The sequence below is a fragment of the Cebus imitator genome, unplaced genomic scaffold (genome assembly GCF_001604975.1).
Source record: "Cebus imitator isolate Cc_AM_T3 unplaced genomic scaffold, Cebus_imitator-1.0 Scaffold216, whole genome shotgun sequence".
NCBI lineage: Eukaryota > Metazoa > Chordata > Mammalia > Primates > Cebidae > Cebus > Cebus imitator.
Window position 1 is genome coordinate 3422431 of NW_016107531.1, and position 17810 is coordinate 3440240.

The following is a 17810-nucleotide window of genomic DNA, read 5'->3' on the forward strand; positions in this document are numbered from 1 at the left end:
AAAAGAAAATACTATATTTCACAGAGAGCTGTGAAACAAGCATACTGGGAAGGCCAACTTTTCGCACACAGGTTCCACAGGGCCAACTGCAGGACTCAAGTATGCAAAGATTACAGTATGGGACGGGGAGCAAGGGTCCTGGAACCAATTCCCTGAGTATGCTGAGGGACAACTGTATATAGAGAGGATTTCCAAAGTAATTTAGCATTTCTGCTATAACAGTATTTGAATTCATAAGAGATTCCTAATAAAATTCGATCTTTCTCCAAATGTAAACTCATAATACATTTATCATTACATAATCTTGTTTTGAAGGGCAAGTACTTTTTAGCTATTGGTTGTTTGTTTTTTTTTTTTTAATTGAAACAAGGTCTTGCTCTGTTACCCAGGCTGGAGTGCAGTGGCACATAGCTCGATGTAACCTCCAACTCCTGGCCTCCAGCAGTACTCTCAATTTGACCTCCCAAAAAGAACTGGGATAATAGGCATGGCCCACTTCACCCAGTTGGTTATTATTTTTGAGTGCTGTTGAGAGCTCTGAAAAAGGGACCATATAATACATTACGGCTAAACACAGCGAGACTCACAAAGTTGCTTATAATCTTTATTTCTATTAACACTGTTCTTAAAAATTGTCCCCCCAGAGAATAATTAAAATGAACAAAAAATGCAATATATATAAATCTGTGAGTACTATTTTCATAATAAAAAATTGGGAACAATTTAAATAGCCAATAGTAAGAGAATATTTACACTGCAGTAAAATCATGATAAATTATTTTATAGCCAATAAAAATGATTTAAAACCCAACTATGCCTAGTAGAAATTGGGAGAGGGTTTATAATATAACTTGGTAAAAGAAGAATACAAAGTCACATGCATAATCTAATTCAATCAAGAAAAAGCCATGTACAAATGTGGAAAAAGATTAGGAGATAACGGCAAAGTAAAAATTAGGGTTACAGAATTATGAACAGACTACTAGAAAATTTCCTCCTATAACATGTTTAAATTGGTTTAATAATAACTTTCAATGAGTCATTAATAAGGACTGGGTAGAAATTTCTGGATCAGTAGGGAAGCTAACCTGCTTGAATCACAGCCAAAGAAAACAAATTACTTTAGGAAAAAAGAGTTATTCTACTCTACTTAGCTTCTAGTTCCAGTATCAAAAACCAAGAAAAATATACTGCCCAAAGAGGGTAAGTAAAATATAACTCCTTCAAACGAACAAACAAATAATTTGTAACTTCTTCAAAGTTAGTGAGTCAACATTTTTAAAACATGAGATGTCATTAAGAGTAATTCACTCTATAAACACTGGTGTTCGTCTAACATTAGGAACATGTGATAAGAATACATAAATATTTTGTCAAAAGGGCAATGTCTTTCCAACTCTTCCCAATCAGACTGGAAGGTCCTGAAGAACAGAGGTCATGCGTGATTTGACTTAATACCCACAACACTTAGCACAGTGCCTGGCATGAGTCACATGGTCAGTAAGTATTTACTGACTGAATAGGACAGTCTTGGCTACTCTCAGCAGGGAACTTTGGCCTGTAAGTATATTTCCTGCTGTTCAAATCCCTTTATTCTGGAGTAATTGCCATTTTAAATAAAGCAAGGACTTATATGCTAGGATACGGAAAACCATCTAAATATATGGAACTAAACATTAGAATAATATGCATTAAAATGGGATTCCACCTGTAATGCTGAACTATTTGAGGAGGATGTTCTTATCCTACTATCTATCCCATTTTTAAATAAAACTATTTAACAAAACAAAAACTTCACTTTAACTTAATAGGATAATAATTCAAAATCAAAATTAAAAAAAAAAAAGAAGAAATGGACTTCCCTCTAGACCAGGGGTGTTCAATCTTTTGGCTTCCCTGGGCCACAAAGGAGGAAGAATTGTCTTGGGCCAAACATAAAATACACTAACCCTAATGATAGCTAATGAGCTTTAAAAAAAAAAAAAAAAAAAGCTTCCTGCATAAATCTCATACTGTTTGAAGAAAGTTTGCAAATTTGTGTTGGACCAGATTCAAAGCCATCCTGGGTTGCATGTGGCCTGAGGTCCATGGGTTGGACAAACTTGCTCTAGATGCTCTGTAGACACTGGAGACAATACACAGCTATCAAACCCAAGGCTGGGTCATTCACACTACTCTCAAACTCTCCTTTTTAGGGTGCTCATTAAGCAGCTGCAGAAATACAAACGCTTAATAAGATAAAAACCCAACCCCCAGCTGTATTTTCCTTGGGTCAGATGGTAATGTTAAAATGGTTCAAGCTGTAAAAATTAGTAAAGTTTTAAAAACTTTCATTATAACGGTTGGCATTTATGATATTGTTTGAACAAACACTTTATCACAAAAAAAGGAAACAATTAGGTGAAACAGAATTTCACTGTGATCCTGAATAATCAAGAACAAACTATAGATGAAAATAAATGTAGAATTCTATGATTACTGTTAGAGAAAACTATTCGATCAATGATCCAAAGATAAAGCATGCACAGCACTGAAACTGTCACCACGCTTTCCTAAAAGGCATTGTGTCATCATCCCACTAGATGGCGAGTTGTAGGGTACGCCTAGAGGCTCAGGATCAGGGGCCTCATCATAAACAGAGTAATGATAATGAGGATGATGATGGTGGTAGCAGTCTGCAGGAACAGCACACTGAGGTTTACTGTGGTTGCCAACTGGAAACCACAGAGCTATGAAGAACATACTCCCCACTGGACACACACAGACACACTCTTCTAAAAAGGCAAGGCTTATGGTACCCAAGAAAAAGTGTTATGAAATATGTGCTCTGGGAATGAAGGAGCCAGGAAGTCCATGGGTCTACAAACCTGTGAGTGTTGAGAATCTGTCAGGCCCCAGATCATCTTTGTCTTTTTCTTGTTTTTCTTTCTTTCTAAATGGTATAGGAGCTGGAAATTAAATAAAGTCAGTAGTGTGACATATAACATACTGCACTACTCGGAAGTTAACTGGTGTGCCAAAATTTCTAAGCGAAAGGAGGCTGAAAAGTTTAAAAGCTAAGAAATTAAAAGTGTTGACTGATAACTGTCCTCAAAATAGTATTGAAGGTTTTTAAAGGAGCTTTCAGAATCTGCTTTGGAGTCATCTGTCATAGGAAGAATGATTTAACAGGAATCCATTGGGACTAAATCAAAACCACTGACTCTTAACCTCTGCTCAAAAGCAACACATTCAAAACTCCTAGTTTCATTCCCTCCTCCTCATCAAGCGGCTTGAGTATGGCATGAGAGCAGCTCTCCCCAGAGTTCCTGAGTGCCACCGTGTTGAGAAGAGGCCTTTGGAAGAAGTTTCTATCTTTACTCCTGGATGATCTCTCCTTTCAGGAAAAGATGTTTTGCCAACTCAAATGATGCCAGGCTGTTCCAAAAAAGTAAACAATTTTATACAGCTACCTTTCAAAATAAACATTCACTGATATTTACCATATAAACATTCTCAATGAACATAGACATAAAAAGCTTAAATTTATTCCAGGAATGTAAAGGATGAAATCTCAATGTTTAATTATCAGTAGTGTCCCATTTGTCTACAATAATTAATAGCAATACATATGTCAAAAGTCCTTATGATATTTCAACTTCAACGGTATGTGATATTTAAACAATAGCGACAGGCATGACTTCCATTTACGAAACCACTACCACTTCCTGCAAAGAACAAGAACATTTCTAAAGCTCTGCCTCAGCATTTATCTGAGTGAAACCATTTTCTACACCCTCAAAGTAGCTAGAAACAGGCCCAGCAAGTCTCACAGAGGAACTGAGATATTGGCTCTCTGAAGAGATTCTGGGGCTTCGCTTCTTATTGCTAATACAGCGTTCTAATATTTTATAAAATTACCTTTAGGCATGGCTGAAACAAAACGTTTTCTCCACCAAGGTCTGTTCCTGTCTGATTTCTCATCATCGCTATCTTTGCGTTCTTCAGTCTGTAGAAAAAGTTGGAGGCTTTATTTGGAGATTGATAGCAGAATAAATTACTAAGAAAAGGATTTTTTTTTGAGACAGGATCTCATTCTGTTGCCCAGGCTGGAGTGCAGTAACACAGTCACAGCTCACTGCAGCCTCAACTTCCCTGGCTCAAGCAATCCAACCTCCCCTCAGCCTCCCAAGTAGCTAGGACCACAGGTGTACACACCATCACGCCCAGCTAATTTTTTTTTTTTTTTTTTGAGACAGAGTCTTACTCTGGCGATAGGTGCCAGGCTGGAGTGCAGGGACGCGTATTCGGATCACTGCAACCTCCGCCTCCCGGGTGCAAGCAATTCTCCTGCCTCAGCCTCCCAAGTAGCTGGGACTACAGGTGTGTGCCACCATGCCCAGCTAATTTTTGTATTTTTTTAGTAAAAACGGGGTTTCACCAAGTTTGCCAGGATGGTCTCGATCTCTTGACCTCGTGATCCACCCGTCTCGGCCTCCCAAAGTGCTGGGATTACAGGCGTAAGCCAATGTGCCCGGCCGCCCAGGTAATTTTTAATTTTTATTTTGTAGAGATAAGGTCTTACCATGTTGCTGAGGCTAAAAGGATTTAAGTAGGTCTGTGAAATAAGAAAGCCAGTCTTGTTTGCCTTAAGGCAAAACTCTTCTGATTGCCTTACAGGTGCCTTTTGAAGCACACTGTCATCTGCTTGAGGGTAGGCACTATCTCCTTACTGTTAATAAACCGAAGGCTTAATACAGAGCCTGGTGTAAATGAGACACTCAATAAATACTTATGAAAAAAGTAAATGCAAATAAACTCCAGAAGAGCAGTAGAGGTGGTAGCAGTAGTACTAATAATAAAACCAAGTGTACCATGTGCCAGAAACTGAGCATACTAACAATATATATCATCTCATTTAATCTTCACAGTAACCTCAGAGATAGGTCCTTTATTAGGGCCCTTTTTATAGATGAAAAATATGAGACTAAAAAAAAAGTTATCTCCCCCTCTTCCTCAAAGTTACACAGCATATATGTGGCACAGCTGAGATTCAAACCTAGACCTAACCAACTTCAAAGTTCATGTTTTGATCACCAATTATACTAAGTCATCATTAAAACATGCAAAAGGGGCTGGGTGTGGTGGCCCATGCCTGTAATCCCAGTACTATGGGAGATCAAGGTGGGTGGATCACCAGAGGTCAGGAGTTCGAGACCAGCCTGGCTAACATGGCGAAACCTCATCTCTAAAAATACAAAATACAAAAATCATTCGAGTGTGGTGGTGTGTGCCTGTAATCCCAGCTACTTGGGAGGCTGAGGTAGGAGAATTGCTTGAGGCAGAGATTGTGGTGAGCTGATATCGTGCCATTGTACTCCAGCTGGGGCAACAGAGTGAGACTCCATCTCAAAAAAAAACCAAAAAAAACAAAACCCAAAACAAACAAAAAAACATGCCAAAGGACAGGGACTGTTAATTCCTTTACTAACCTATCATGTGACCATGGACAAATCACTTAATTTCCATTTTTCATCTACATGCCTGGGATAAAGAATTATCAGAACCCTAGCAGAGAGATGAGGGCAACTGTGCCAGGAAAGAGTTAATTTAACAGTGGGGAGGAAAAACTGATTACATACAGGGGAACTGATCGAATAAATACACACATGAAAAATAGTGAAAATAGATTTCTCACTGTTGGAGAAAGGAGTTACAAATCTGGAAAGGAAGAAAGATAAAACAAACTATTGTGTCAGGACTAGAATTAAATGCGTCAGTGTAAGTTCATGGTCCTATTTATGGAGAAAGATAGATAAAGGAAATATATAGGTAAACGTGAGTATACACACACACACACACACACACTCTCTCTCTCTCTCTCTCTCTCTCTCTCTCTCTCTCTAGCTCTGTCCACAGCAAAGGAACACCGTATCCAGAGCTCAATTTCCAAAACAGCATTTTTCATTAAAAGAAACAAGGGTACTTGGAGAAAGACCAGACTAGGACAAAGTACAGTATCTGCTTGTAACATCTTGTGCCAGAAAGTAAAACTATGCTCAAAGAGTAACAGCAGTGCATCAAAAGAACTCAGAAGCCAGCCCGAAGGCGCTCCCACTGGCCCAATCAGAGACAATTGGGCTTCAAAATAAAGAAGAGTGACAAACCCTAACGAAGACAGAAAACTGGGCCAGGCATGGTGGGTGGCTCACGCCTGTAATCCCAATACTTGGGAGTCTGGGGTGGGAGGATTGCTTGAGCCCAAGAGTTCAAGACAGGGCACCTGGGCAACAAAGTGAGTCCCCATCTCTACAAAAAAAAAATTAAAAAAAAAAAAAAAAAAATTAGCCAAGCATGTGGTACATGCCTATACTATCCCAGCTACCTGGGAGGCTGAAGTGGGAGAATTGACTGAGCCTGGGAGGTTAAGGCTGCGGTGAGCAGTGTTGGCACCACTGCACTCCAGCATGGGTGGTAGAACAAAAGCCTATCTAAAAAATACACACACGCGGACGCATGCGCGCGCGCACACACACACACACACACACACACACACACACCCCTTTTAAAAAAGACAGAAAACCATGAGACCATAGACATAATTTTAGGTAGATTAAGTTAAAAAATTGATGAAGAGCAGTATAGTTACGTATTTTTTAAGTACCCTCTCCCCAAAATACTTATTAATTATAAAGGGAAAAAGAGTAACTTTACAGTGGCGAAGCCTGGAAGACAACACTTCATCAAATTATCCAAATGAACACTGTAGAAATGGGACAAATTAAAACTGTGCTACCTGACAAAGTGCAATGAAAAAAAGTGTCATTTCAGTGATGTTCCTGCCAAAGATGGATAACCTCAATCTAATCATAAGAAAACATCAAACCTAAAATGAAGAGTATTCTAGAAAACAAATGACCTGTAAATTTCAAAAGTGTCAAGGTCATATGAGTAAAAAAAAAAAACTGAGGGCTGTTCTAGACTGAAGAGACTAAAAAGGCATGACAACTAAAAGCAGCCTGTGATTCTGAATAGAATCTTTTTACTATAAAAAATGTTATGGGAGGCTGGGCACAGTGGCTCACACCTATAATCCCAGCACTTTGTGAGGCCTCGGTGGCTGGATCACGAAGTCAGGAGTTCGAGCCCAGCCTGGCCAATATGGTGAAACCCCGTCTCTACTAAAAATACAAAAATTAGCTGGGCATGGTGGCAGGCGCCTCTAGTCCCAGCTACTAGGGAAGCTGATGCAGGAAAATCACTTGAGCCCGGGAGGTAGAGGTTGCACTGAGCCAAAATCATGCCACTGACTCCAGTCTGGGCAACAGAGCAAGACTGTCTCAAAAAAAAGTATTTATAGGAACAAATGGGGACATGTGAATGGAGTGTGAGAACTAGCCGGTAGTAATGTATCAATGTTCATCTGCTGAAGTTGATGGTTATACCATGAGGTGCAGGAGAATCTGATAGTTTGTAAAAACTTACACTAAAGTGTTCAGGGGTATTAGAGCATCAGGTTGGCAACTTGCTCTAAAATAGGGAGAAAGCGTTCTTTTATTGTACTCCAACTTGTTTATAACTTTATGATTGTTTAAAACAAAAAATAAAAAATACTCATTGGACTGGGCACAGTGGCTCATGCCTGTAATCCCAGCACTTTGGAAGCCGAGGTGGGTAGATCACAAGGTCAGGAGTCTGAGACCAGCCCCACCAACATGATAAAACCCTGTCTCTACTAAAAATATAAAAAATTAGCTGGGTGTAGCAGCATGTGTCTGTAGTCCCAGCTATTCAGGAGGCTGAGGCAAGAGAATTGCTTGAACCTGGGAGGCAGAGGTTGCAGTGAGCCAAGAACGTGCCACTACACTCTAGCCTGGGCGACAGAGTGAAACTCTGTCTCAAAAAAAAAAAGAAAAGAAAAAAACTCATCTAACATCTCAGAGGGATACTGTTAAGGTTTAAATATAAATAAAAATTGCTTGGAGAGAAGCTAAAAGTGTCATAAAAATGCAAGACAGTATTACTACAAAACCACAGCTGTTTAGGTTGCGAGCACATCAGATTGACGAATCATCTTTAATCATGACTACTCTCCATTTGTAATCCTAGATTTATATATTCCACGTAATTTCAGATATCAAGAGAAACAGGCAGGCAGAACGCAATTCTTCTTCACGGCCTATGTCCCATACCTCTCCTCTTGAGGAGTCCTTACTCGGGGATGAACATGACGAGTGAGGTGCAGCCACCAAAGAAGTAGCACCAGTGGCTGCAGCTGGAGGGAGTTCCCGCTCTTCATTTCCTGGACGCCGGTTCCAGCTGGGGTCACTCATGGGTCTCCGGACAGAAGATACAATATCAGAGCTCCTGCTTCGAACTAGTCTCTCAGGGTAAGAATGCCTTTGCTTGAATGCCTCCATTTCAGCTGGAGTTAAAACATGGGAACCAAAGTTTGGCAACCTGGCCTCATTTCCTCCCACAGCTCCTTCCAGGATTGGGGGATCTGGTGGTGGATGCGAAGGCCTAGCATAGTGAACCTTTGGCCTTACCACAGCGGAAGCCCCTACAACACAGGGAAAAAAAAGAGTTTTGTAACTGAGACACAACTTATCTAACAAAGGCATTAACAAAGGGGTTTGGTTTCCTCCTCCTCTCTATGACATGAGTGAAAAATGGTTTTCATTTCACTGGTTTACCTTCATGTGAAGACAGTGGATCAAACATGGCCAGCAGAGACTCTGACTGAGAAGGAGGAGAGGTCAGCTGGTGGGCACCTAAAACAGGAGGGAAACTGTGAGACCAAGCTAGAACTCAGGACAGATGGTCTCAACACAGTTCAACATAGTTCAAAGGGTTCTAAGTATTCAATTAAAAGAGTTCTAGGTATTCTCTGATGGTTCCTTTTTTGATCAATTAGAACTTGAGAGGCATACAAGAAAAAAAATCAAAGTATAATTACTTCCAATTCATTCTATGTTTTTTTGTTTGTTTGTTTTTGAGACAGAGTCTAACTCTGTCGCCCAGGCTAGAGTGCAATGGTGCAATATCAGCTCACTGCAATCTCCGCCTCCCAGGTTCAAGTGATTCTCCTGCCTCAGCCTCTGGAGTAGCTGGGATTACAGGTGCCCACCACTACGCCTGGCTAATTTTTGTATTTTTAGTAGAGACGGGGTTTCAACATGTTGGTCAGGCTGGTCTCAAACTCCCTACCTCAGGTAATCTGCCCACCTCGGCCTCCCAAAGTGCTGGGATTACAGGCGTGAGCCACCGCACCTGGCCCATTTTATGTTTTCATTAGTATCTTCATATACAGATTTTTTTTACATTTAAGTGGTCTGGCATCTACATACCTGTTACTTCTAATGGCCAAATGCAAGTATGGTTCATGCAAAGAGAACAGTGCCAGAAGACCTAAACCATCAACTTTTCAGAATGTCACAACTTCCCTGAGCCTCACCTTCCCCTCATCTAAAAATATAGGCGCAAGATCAGGTGCAGGGGCTCACACCTGTGATCCCAGTGCTTTGGGAGGCCAAGGAAGGAGGACTACTCGAGTCCAGGAGTTCAAGACCAGTCTGGGCAAGATGGTAAGACCTTGTCTCTACAAAAATTTATAAGAACTAAAAATTTAAAAATAAATAAATAAAATATAAATATAGGGACAATACTATGTACAGACAGGGTATAAATAAAAGGTTGTACATTCTGAAGTTCTAACATTGCTCTCAGCAAATAATTTTAAAACAGGTAAGTATGCAGAGGACGGAAATTTCAAGCACAAAAAAGAAACTATTAATCTAAACGTTTTTAGTCTGAAGCTATTTTGGGGGGAGGCTGAAGCTATATCTTTTGATAATGAATGAGAGTACTATTACGCCTCTTGATTTTTACTTTTGTTCTACAGTTAAATCATTATAAAAGATAGCCTAAAACAGCGGTTCTCAAATTTCGGTCTTAGGACTTTTTTTTTTTGAAGACAGGGTCTCACTCTGTCACCCTGGCTAAAGTGCAGTGGTGCAAACATAGCTCACTGCAGCCTCGACCTCTTGGGCTTAAGTGATCCTCCTGCCTTAGCCTCCCAAATAGCTGTGAGCACAGGCGCACACCCCCACACCCAGTTAATTTTTTTGTTATTTTTTGTAGAGACAGGGTCTCACCACGTTGTCCACGTTGTTCCTCCTAGGCTCTAGCACTCCTCCCACCTCGGCCTCTCAAAGTGCTGGGATTACAGGCACGAACTATCATGCCTGGCCAAAACGTCTTTACATCTTAAACAATTATTGACCCTAAGAGCTTTTGTTTATGGTGGTTATATCTATTGATATTCCATATTAGAAATTAAAATTGAAGTTTAAATATTTATTAATTCATTTAAACATACCCATTAGAAGGTAATACAAGGGACTCTTTCTCAACCTACTCTGGTTTGGGAAGCTGTCCATTTTTTTAAAAAAAGAAAAATTTCTAATGGTAACATAAAAAAGCCTTTTTTAAAAAAAATAAAAAATAACTATTATTTTCCAAAATAAAAAATGAAAAGAATGACACTATTTAACATTTTTTGCAAATATCTTGAATGTACAGCTTACTAGAACACAGCTGGATTCTCATGTCTGCTTCTGCTTCAATGTGTTGAAAATGTTGTTGTGGCTGAAGTATATAAAGAAAATCTGGCCTCACACAGACATGTAGTTGGAAAAGGAACAATATGTTAGTAGCCTTTTCAGAAAATTGTGGATATTATTCTTTGATACTTTACTACATCTTGAGAAGTAATAGTTTTTTAAAGGGTAGCTACAAGGTAGAATTTGAAACCAAATCATTGAACTTTTTGTCCTCTTTTAAACTCACATTCTTCATATCACCGCTAATCTCACTAGAAAAGTCTTAAACAACAGGAAGCTGTCCAACTCATGCAGGTAAACACAAATTTCCAAAATGCTAATTTTTATCCAAAAGTTTTAATTTAATCACTGGCAACAAACTCTATTATTGCTTGTCTTTAAGTAACAGGATCATTTTGTTAAATTTTTTTTTTTTAAAAGATGGGACCACAGGCTTACACCACACCTGGCTAATTTTTTAATTTTTGTAGAGATTAAGTCTCTCTATGTTGCCTAGGCTGGTGTCAAACTCCTGGGCTCAAGGAATCCTCCAGCCTCAGCCTCTCAAAGTGTTAGGATTACAGGCGTGAGCCACCACGCCTGGCCACATTCTGTTAATTTTTGAGATGTCTGTCAAATACCCAAGTACGTGTTCATAAATAATACAGTTTATCTGTCATTCTTTCAAGTAAAAATGATATTTCATGAAAAAAAAAATAATAAGGGGAAAAAAACACTTGCTAGTTAAGCTAACAACTCAAATAATCAAATAACTGCTTCTTAACACATCTCATTATATCTCAGATTGTAGTGAAAATGCAATCGGGGTGCTTCCTATTTCTTCATGCAGAATATTAAAAAGGTGTATACTCAGGCCAGTGTGGTGGCTCACACCTGTAATCCCAGCACTTTGGGAGGCTGAGGCAGGCAGATCACCTGAGGTTGGGAGTTCAAGATCAGCCTGACCAACATGGATAAGCCCCGTCTCTACTAAAAATGTAAATTGGCCAGCTGTGGTGGCACATGCCTGTAATCCCAGCTACTTGGGGGGCTGAGGCAGGAGAATCATTTGAACCCAGGAGGCAGAGGTTGCAGTGAGTCAAGATCATGCCATTGCACTCCAGCTTGGGCAACAACAGCGAAACTCCATCTCAAAAAAACAAAACAGTGTACACTCAAGGGTTCATAGAATTAAGTGATTTTTTTTTTCATCAAAGACATTCATAAGTAAAACTTCCACTTTTGCCTATGCACCATAAGTACAAATGTCAACACAATGAAAAGAGACAATAACTTTGATTTTTATGAAAACAGTTGTTACTTCATCTGCACTCCTCCCTCAAAGGGTCTTAGGACTTCAGTAGTCCATGGAGACCATGCTTTGAGACTGCTGGTTTAGAACAGAGGTTCTCAATCGGTGGCTATCTTCTCCCCCCACGAGATCATTTTGCAATGTCTGGAGACATTTTTGGTTGTCACAGCCCCAGGGGGTAGAAGGTATATGCTACTGGTAGGGGCCAGAGATACTTAAACATCCTAAAATGCCCAGGACGGCCCCCACAACAAAGAATATCCCAACCTAAAATGTCAACAATGTAAAGGTTAAAAAACCATGGTTTAGAACAAAAAAAAAAAACACGATAAAATAGTAAAGGTACCTTAAAACTTACCACTCAATATATAAAACCACTGCTAGCATTTTGCTATTTTCAGTACTTACTTCATGCATAGGTTTTTAAAAATGTTTTATTATCTTGTGTGTAAAATTCTACAAAAATAAACTTTCTATGTAGTATGTTCTAGGTTTTTCTCTAAGTCATTTCATATTCTTTAAAGCATTTTAAAATAGCTACATACATTCTAATAAGTAGTTACATCAAAATTATTTAGCCACTTCATTTTTCAATTTTTAAGTAATTTCTAATTTTCTGCCAATATAAAACGTTATAAAGAAATCTTTGTGCAAAGGGCTTTTCTCTATACATGGAATTTTTCATTATGACTGATTCCTAGAAGTGGAACTAACCTAACTAAATTTAGAACATGAACATGTAAGGCCTTAAATACATATTGAAAAAGTAGGTACCAAAGTGCTATATCAACAGACGCTATCACCAGCAATGTGTCATAGTGCCAGTTTCAACCACGGATGTAGTCAATTTTTAAGTCATTCTCATTTCCCCCTCTTACCGTGAGTTATTTCATCCATGTCTGGACTAGTAACAGAATCTTTACCCCCAAAATCAGAGCTGCACTCAGATCTCAGGTCTTCAATCTTATTGGGAATATCCTCAGAGGTTGCGCTTATGCCTTTAAAAAAAATAGTAAAAAATAAACAGGAAGAAGAACAAAATAACCACACAAAGTATTTGAAATGTGGAGAAATTTAAACATTCTTGAATTTTGAGTCCAAGTTCTATACATGTGAGTTTAGTATTATATCCTTTATGGTACTATTACTTAAATATACTGACCTTGCTTTACACAACATAATCAGAATCATACGATTCCAAAGTAGGACAGGCTACTAAGAACAGAAACAGCTGTAGAGAGACTGCCAATTACTTCAATAGGCTCCATAAAGCCACACATTAAGTTCTCTAAGATTTCAGGTGCAATGGAAATAATTCTGTTTCCTGGAAATTACTCAGCTCTTAAATACAACATATCTCTTTGTAACGACTTTTAAATGGGAGGGGGTAGGGGGCGAACACCTTCAAATCCCTACTCCTTAAAACAAGACAGACATACCGGACACAACACTGAGGCCTGGTGTGCTGGGGCGGGAACTGACCTCCCTGACATCCGTATCATCAGATGTGCTACCCAGTCCAGAACAGCTCTCCAGTTCTTGCAGACGCTCCTCCTGCTTTAGGTCTGGAGCCTCTAAACAGGAAAAAAAAAAAAAAGGTGTGTTAACATTTGTGATTCTGTTGGCACACCACAATTTCAGCTTTTGTGACCCAGATAAACAAAGCAACCAGAGCATGAATGAAACCAGTGTAAACAGTTTTCTAAGTCTGGGCTAGTTAACAATACTAGTTAGATTAAATATTAAAGAAGTCAAAGTTGTGATTTTCATCCCAAAGCCAGTTTGTTGTGTACAGATGAAAACATGGTTTCTAGATCACTAATGTCACAGAGTATGCTACTGGTTAACACGTGAACTGGACAAGAGAGTATGGAATAGCCTGGTATTAAATCAACCACTTCCTAAAAAGTAACTCCTATGAATATTCAATAGCAGGTGAGCTAATTCTATTGTCCCCAACTGGTCTTCAAACAAGGCTAGCATATCTGAATGCTTTAACATTATAAAACAGGCCAACCTCGGTGGCTCACACCTGTAATCTCAGCACTTTGGGAAGCCAAGGTGGGAAGATCACCTGAGGTCAGGAGTTCGAGACCAGCCAGGCCAACATGGTGAAACTCTATTGCTACTAAAAATACAAAAATTAGCTGGGCGTGGTGGCAGGTGCCATAATTCCAGCTACTTGGGAGGCTGAGGCATGAGAATCACTTAAGCTCAGGCAGCAAGGTTGCAGTGAGCTGAAATCACACCACTGCACTCCAGCCTAGGCGACAAGAGTGAGACTACATCTCAAAAAAAAAAAAAAAAATTATAAAACATCTATCAGGATCACTTTATAATTTTTGAACCAGCCGGGTGCAGTGGCTCACACCTGTAATCCCAGTGGATTCACGGCAGATCATGAGGTCAAGAGATCGAGACCATCCTGGCAAACACAGTGAAACCCTGTCTCTACTAAAAATACAAAAGTTATCCAGGTGTGGTGGCAGGTGCCTGTAGTCCCAGCTACTCAGGAGGCTGAGGCAGGAGAATTGACTGAACCCAGGAGGTAGAGGTTGCGGTGAGCCGAGATTGCGCCATTGCCCTCCAGCCTGGGTAACAAGAGCAAAACTCCGTCTCAAAATAATAATAATAATAATAATAATAATAATAATAATAATTTGAACCAAGTAAATCAACAGAATGTAATGCAGATACATAGTTTCTTATATTTGCATTCTGGTAGTTGACATTTAGTTGAAGGCAAAGATGTGTCTTCATAATCAGTAAAAAAATACAATGCATATAAAAAGACAAAGTACAAAACACTTCATATGCATTTATAGTAACCTGCACAAAAATATCCTCTCAATTTCAATGTATTTCAAAAACACATTAAACATGTTTTAGAGGGTCAAGTTCTCCCCAAGATAAATCTAAATGTGTTTACTAGGCAAGCACTTGGTTTGAACTGTGTTGCTACTCTTATCCTGTCATCAGTTTGTAGGAGATACTGAACTCAATGACTCACACGGAACTCTGATAAGTTATAGAAAATTGCTTTCAAAATAACTGAACACAGGGTCAGAAAGCACCTGCTATCATAGTCTACACTATCTAACAGAGCATTTTCCCTTAATTAACAGAAAATACCCTCAACTTAATTTTCCGTTTGACATTCATAGCAATGTCATTACCTCACCTTTGTAAAATGTGTATTTGGCAGGCATGGTGGCTCACACCTGTAATTCTAGCACTTAGGGAGGCCAAGGTGGGCGGATCACCTGAAGTCAGGAGTTAGAGACTAGCCTGGCCAACATGGTGAAACCCATCTCTACTAAAAATACAAAAATTTAGCCGGCATGGTGGTACACATTTCTAATCCTAGCTACTTGGGAGGCTGATGCGAGAAGATCACTGAACCCAGGAGGCAGAGGTTGCAGTAAGTCAAGATCACGCTGCTGCACTCCAGCCTGGGTGACAGAGGGAGACTCTTGTCTCCATTAAAACAAACAAACAAAATGTACATTTGACAAAATATACATAATACAGAAGCTGGGATACCTTGCATTTAATTAAAACTTCTGTGTAAATGCAAAAGCAAACAATGATAGCATACTAACCAGAGTCACTTGGCAATACCTCCACACTCCAAGCTTCACTTGTTGTCTCTGATATGGTAGAACCAGTGCAGGGGTCAAGAAGCACTGACCCTGAACCTGGCAGGCACAGCAAACTGCCTAACATGTTCTCTGCTGCTGCACCTGTATAAACGGTGGGAAGCAAAGGGTTAACAAAGATCCTGGTGGAAAGTGCAGTGACAGTGGAGAAAAGCTAAACTAAGCTAACAAAATCTCTGGCCAGGCACAGTGGCTCACACCTGTAATCCCAGCACTTTGAGAGGCTAAGGCAGGCAGATCACAGTTCAAGACCAGCCTGGCCAACATGGCAAAACCTCGTTCTGCTAAAAATACAAGAATTAGCCAGGTGTGGTGGCGGGTGCCTGTAGTCCCAGCTACTTGAAAAGCTGAGGCACAAGAACCCAGGAGGCGGAGACTGCAGGGAGGTGGAGACTGCAGTGAGCCTAGATGATGCCACTGCCCTCCAGTCTGGGCAATGGAAGTGAGACCCTGTCTCAAAAATAAAAATGGCTGTGTCATTTTGGGACTTTGTCTCAAAAAAAAAAAAAAAAACTCCACTCTACCCACCAGTAAAAATACAAAGTTCCGCCAGTCACATTGGTTAACACATGTAATCCCAACACTTTGGGAGGCTAAGGAAGGCAGATCACCTGAGGTCGGGATTTCAAGGCCAGACTGACCAAAATGCAGAAACCCCGTCTCTACTAAAACTACAAAATTAGCTGGGAGTGGTGGCACAAGCATGTAGTCCCAGCTACTCGAAGGATGAGGCAGGAGAATCGCTTGAACCCAGGAGGTGGAGGTTGCAGTGAGCTGAGATTGTACCATTATACTCCAGCCTGGGCAATAAGAGCAAAACTCCGTCTCAAAAATAATAAAAAAATACAAAGTTCCCAGTTTGGTCACAATGGCACCAGACCCTTTTCACTGGTCTCCTGAAGGTTTACCTCTGACTCTCCAGAGAGAAAACACATATCATTAAGTGAAGTAATTTCAACTAGCTTTAGCTTTGATTTTTCAGCAAATTTTACAGGGGTCCTTAATATTGTTCCAAAATTTAGAGCCCTACAGGGATTAAAAACATTCAGAGATATTTAACCACAGAATAGTATACTGGCAAAATATATTTTCTTCCAGCACTTCTAGTCACTATTCAGGGCAATAAAATATATTCACAGGAAAATACACATCTACATAGCAACCCTCTCAACTGCAAATACAGTTTATTGCACAAATACAGCTAACTGCCAAGAACAATACTACTCTGGCATCTGGAACAAAGTAATCCAAAACCAATTAAAAAATCTATTTACACTACTTAAAAATACAAATCGAAAGTATTAAACTTTATTACACATCTGTGTTAAAAATACTCAAGTTCAAAAGGCTTCACTACTTTGGATTAAACCTAATAAAAGAATAATTCTATTTCAGGGCATGAAAAAAATTGGAAAAAAGTTAATAATAAAAATTATCTTTTAAAGATATATCATAAAATAATTATAAATAAAATAATGTCTGCAACTTGCCTAAACATAATGAGGGGAGAGAATAGGGTAGTGGGTAGGAGAACAGAAGAAACAAAGCTGGCCATGTGTGTCTAACTGCTGAAGCTAAGTGATGGGTACACTGGGTTCCTCTTTTGTATTTGTTTAAAACGTTCCATGATTTAGGTCAGGCACAATGGCTCACGCCTGTAATCCCAGGACTTCAGGATGCCAAGGCGGGTGGATCACCTGAGGCCAGGAGTTCGAGACCAGCCTGGCCAATATGGTGAAACCCCATCTCTACCAGAAATACAAAAATTAGCTGGGTGTGGTAGTGGGTACCAGCAGTCCCAGCTACTTGGGAGGCTGAGGCAGGAGAACTGCTTGAACCCAGGAGGCAGAGGTTGCAGTGAGCCGAGATCACACCACTGCACTCCAGCCTGGGTGACAGAGTGAGACTCTGTCTCAAATTAAAACAAAAAACCTATTGGGTACTATGCTCACTACCTGGGTGGAAAAATCATTTGTGTACCAAACCCCAGCAACATACAAGTTGCTGTAACAATTTCCCATGTAACAAATCTGCACATGTACCCCCTGAACCTAAAATAAAATTTGAAGAAAAATAAATATATAAATTAAATTTTCCGTGATTTAAAAACAAAATGAAGATGAGGGTTACAAGACTATATATCTTTCAGAACTCATAAAACAGTATCCAAAGGACTGAATTTTAGTGTATGTACATAGCACCTCAATAAATTTCACATTAAAAAAAAAAAAAAAGGGCCGGGCGCGGTGGCTCAAG

At 39.7% G+C, this 17810-nt stretch overlaps 1 protein-coding gene across 11 annotated transcripts in view; it reads right to left on the minus strand.

Annotated features, from left to right (window-relative positions):
- Positions 1-17810, minus strand: part of GAPVD1 (GTPase activating protein and VPS9 domains 1) — a 108382-nt gene that overhangs the window by 21141 nt on the left and 69431 nt on the right. For 4 of the 11 annotated variants that reach the window (XM_017549149.1, XM_017549151.2, XM_017549150.1 and 1 more), the window contains 8 exons: positions 15498-15638; positions 13335-13469; positions 12774-12893; positions 10569-10649; positions 8676-8753; positions 8172-8542; positions 3901-3988; positions 2868-2948 (listed from right to left, as the gene is read on the minus strand). In XM_017549149.1, the coding sequence (XP_017404638.1) occupies positions 2868-2948; positions 3901-3988; positions 8172-8542; positions 8676-8753; positions 10569-10649; positions 12774-12893; positions 13335-13469; positions 15498-15638 (1095 nt within the window). The remainder of the gene's footprint in view (positions 1-2867; positions 2949-3900; positions 3989-8171; positions 8543-8675; positions 8754-10568; positions 10650-12773; positions 12894-13334; positions 13470-15497; positions 15639-17810) is intronic. The other 7 variants (XM_017549155.1, XM_017549154.1, XM_017549152.1 and 4 more) reach the window with 3 other exon arrangements.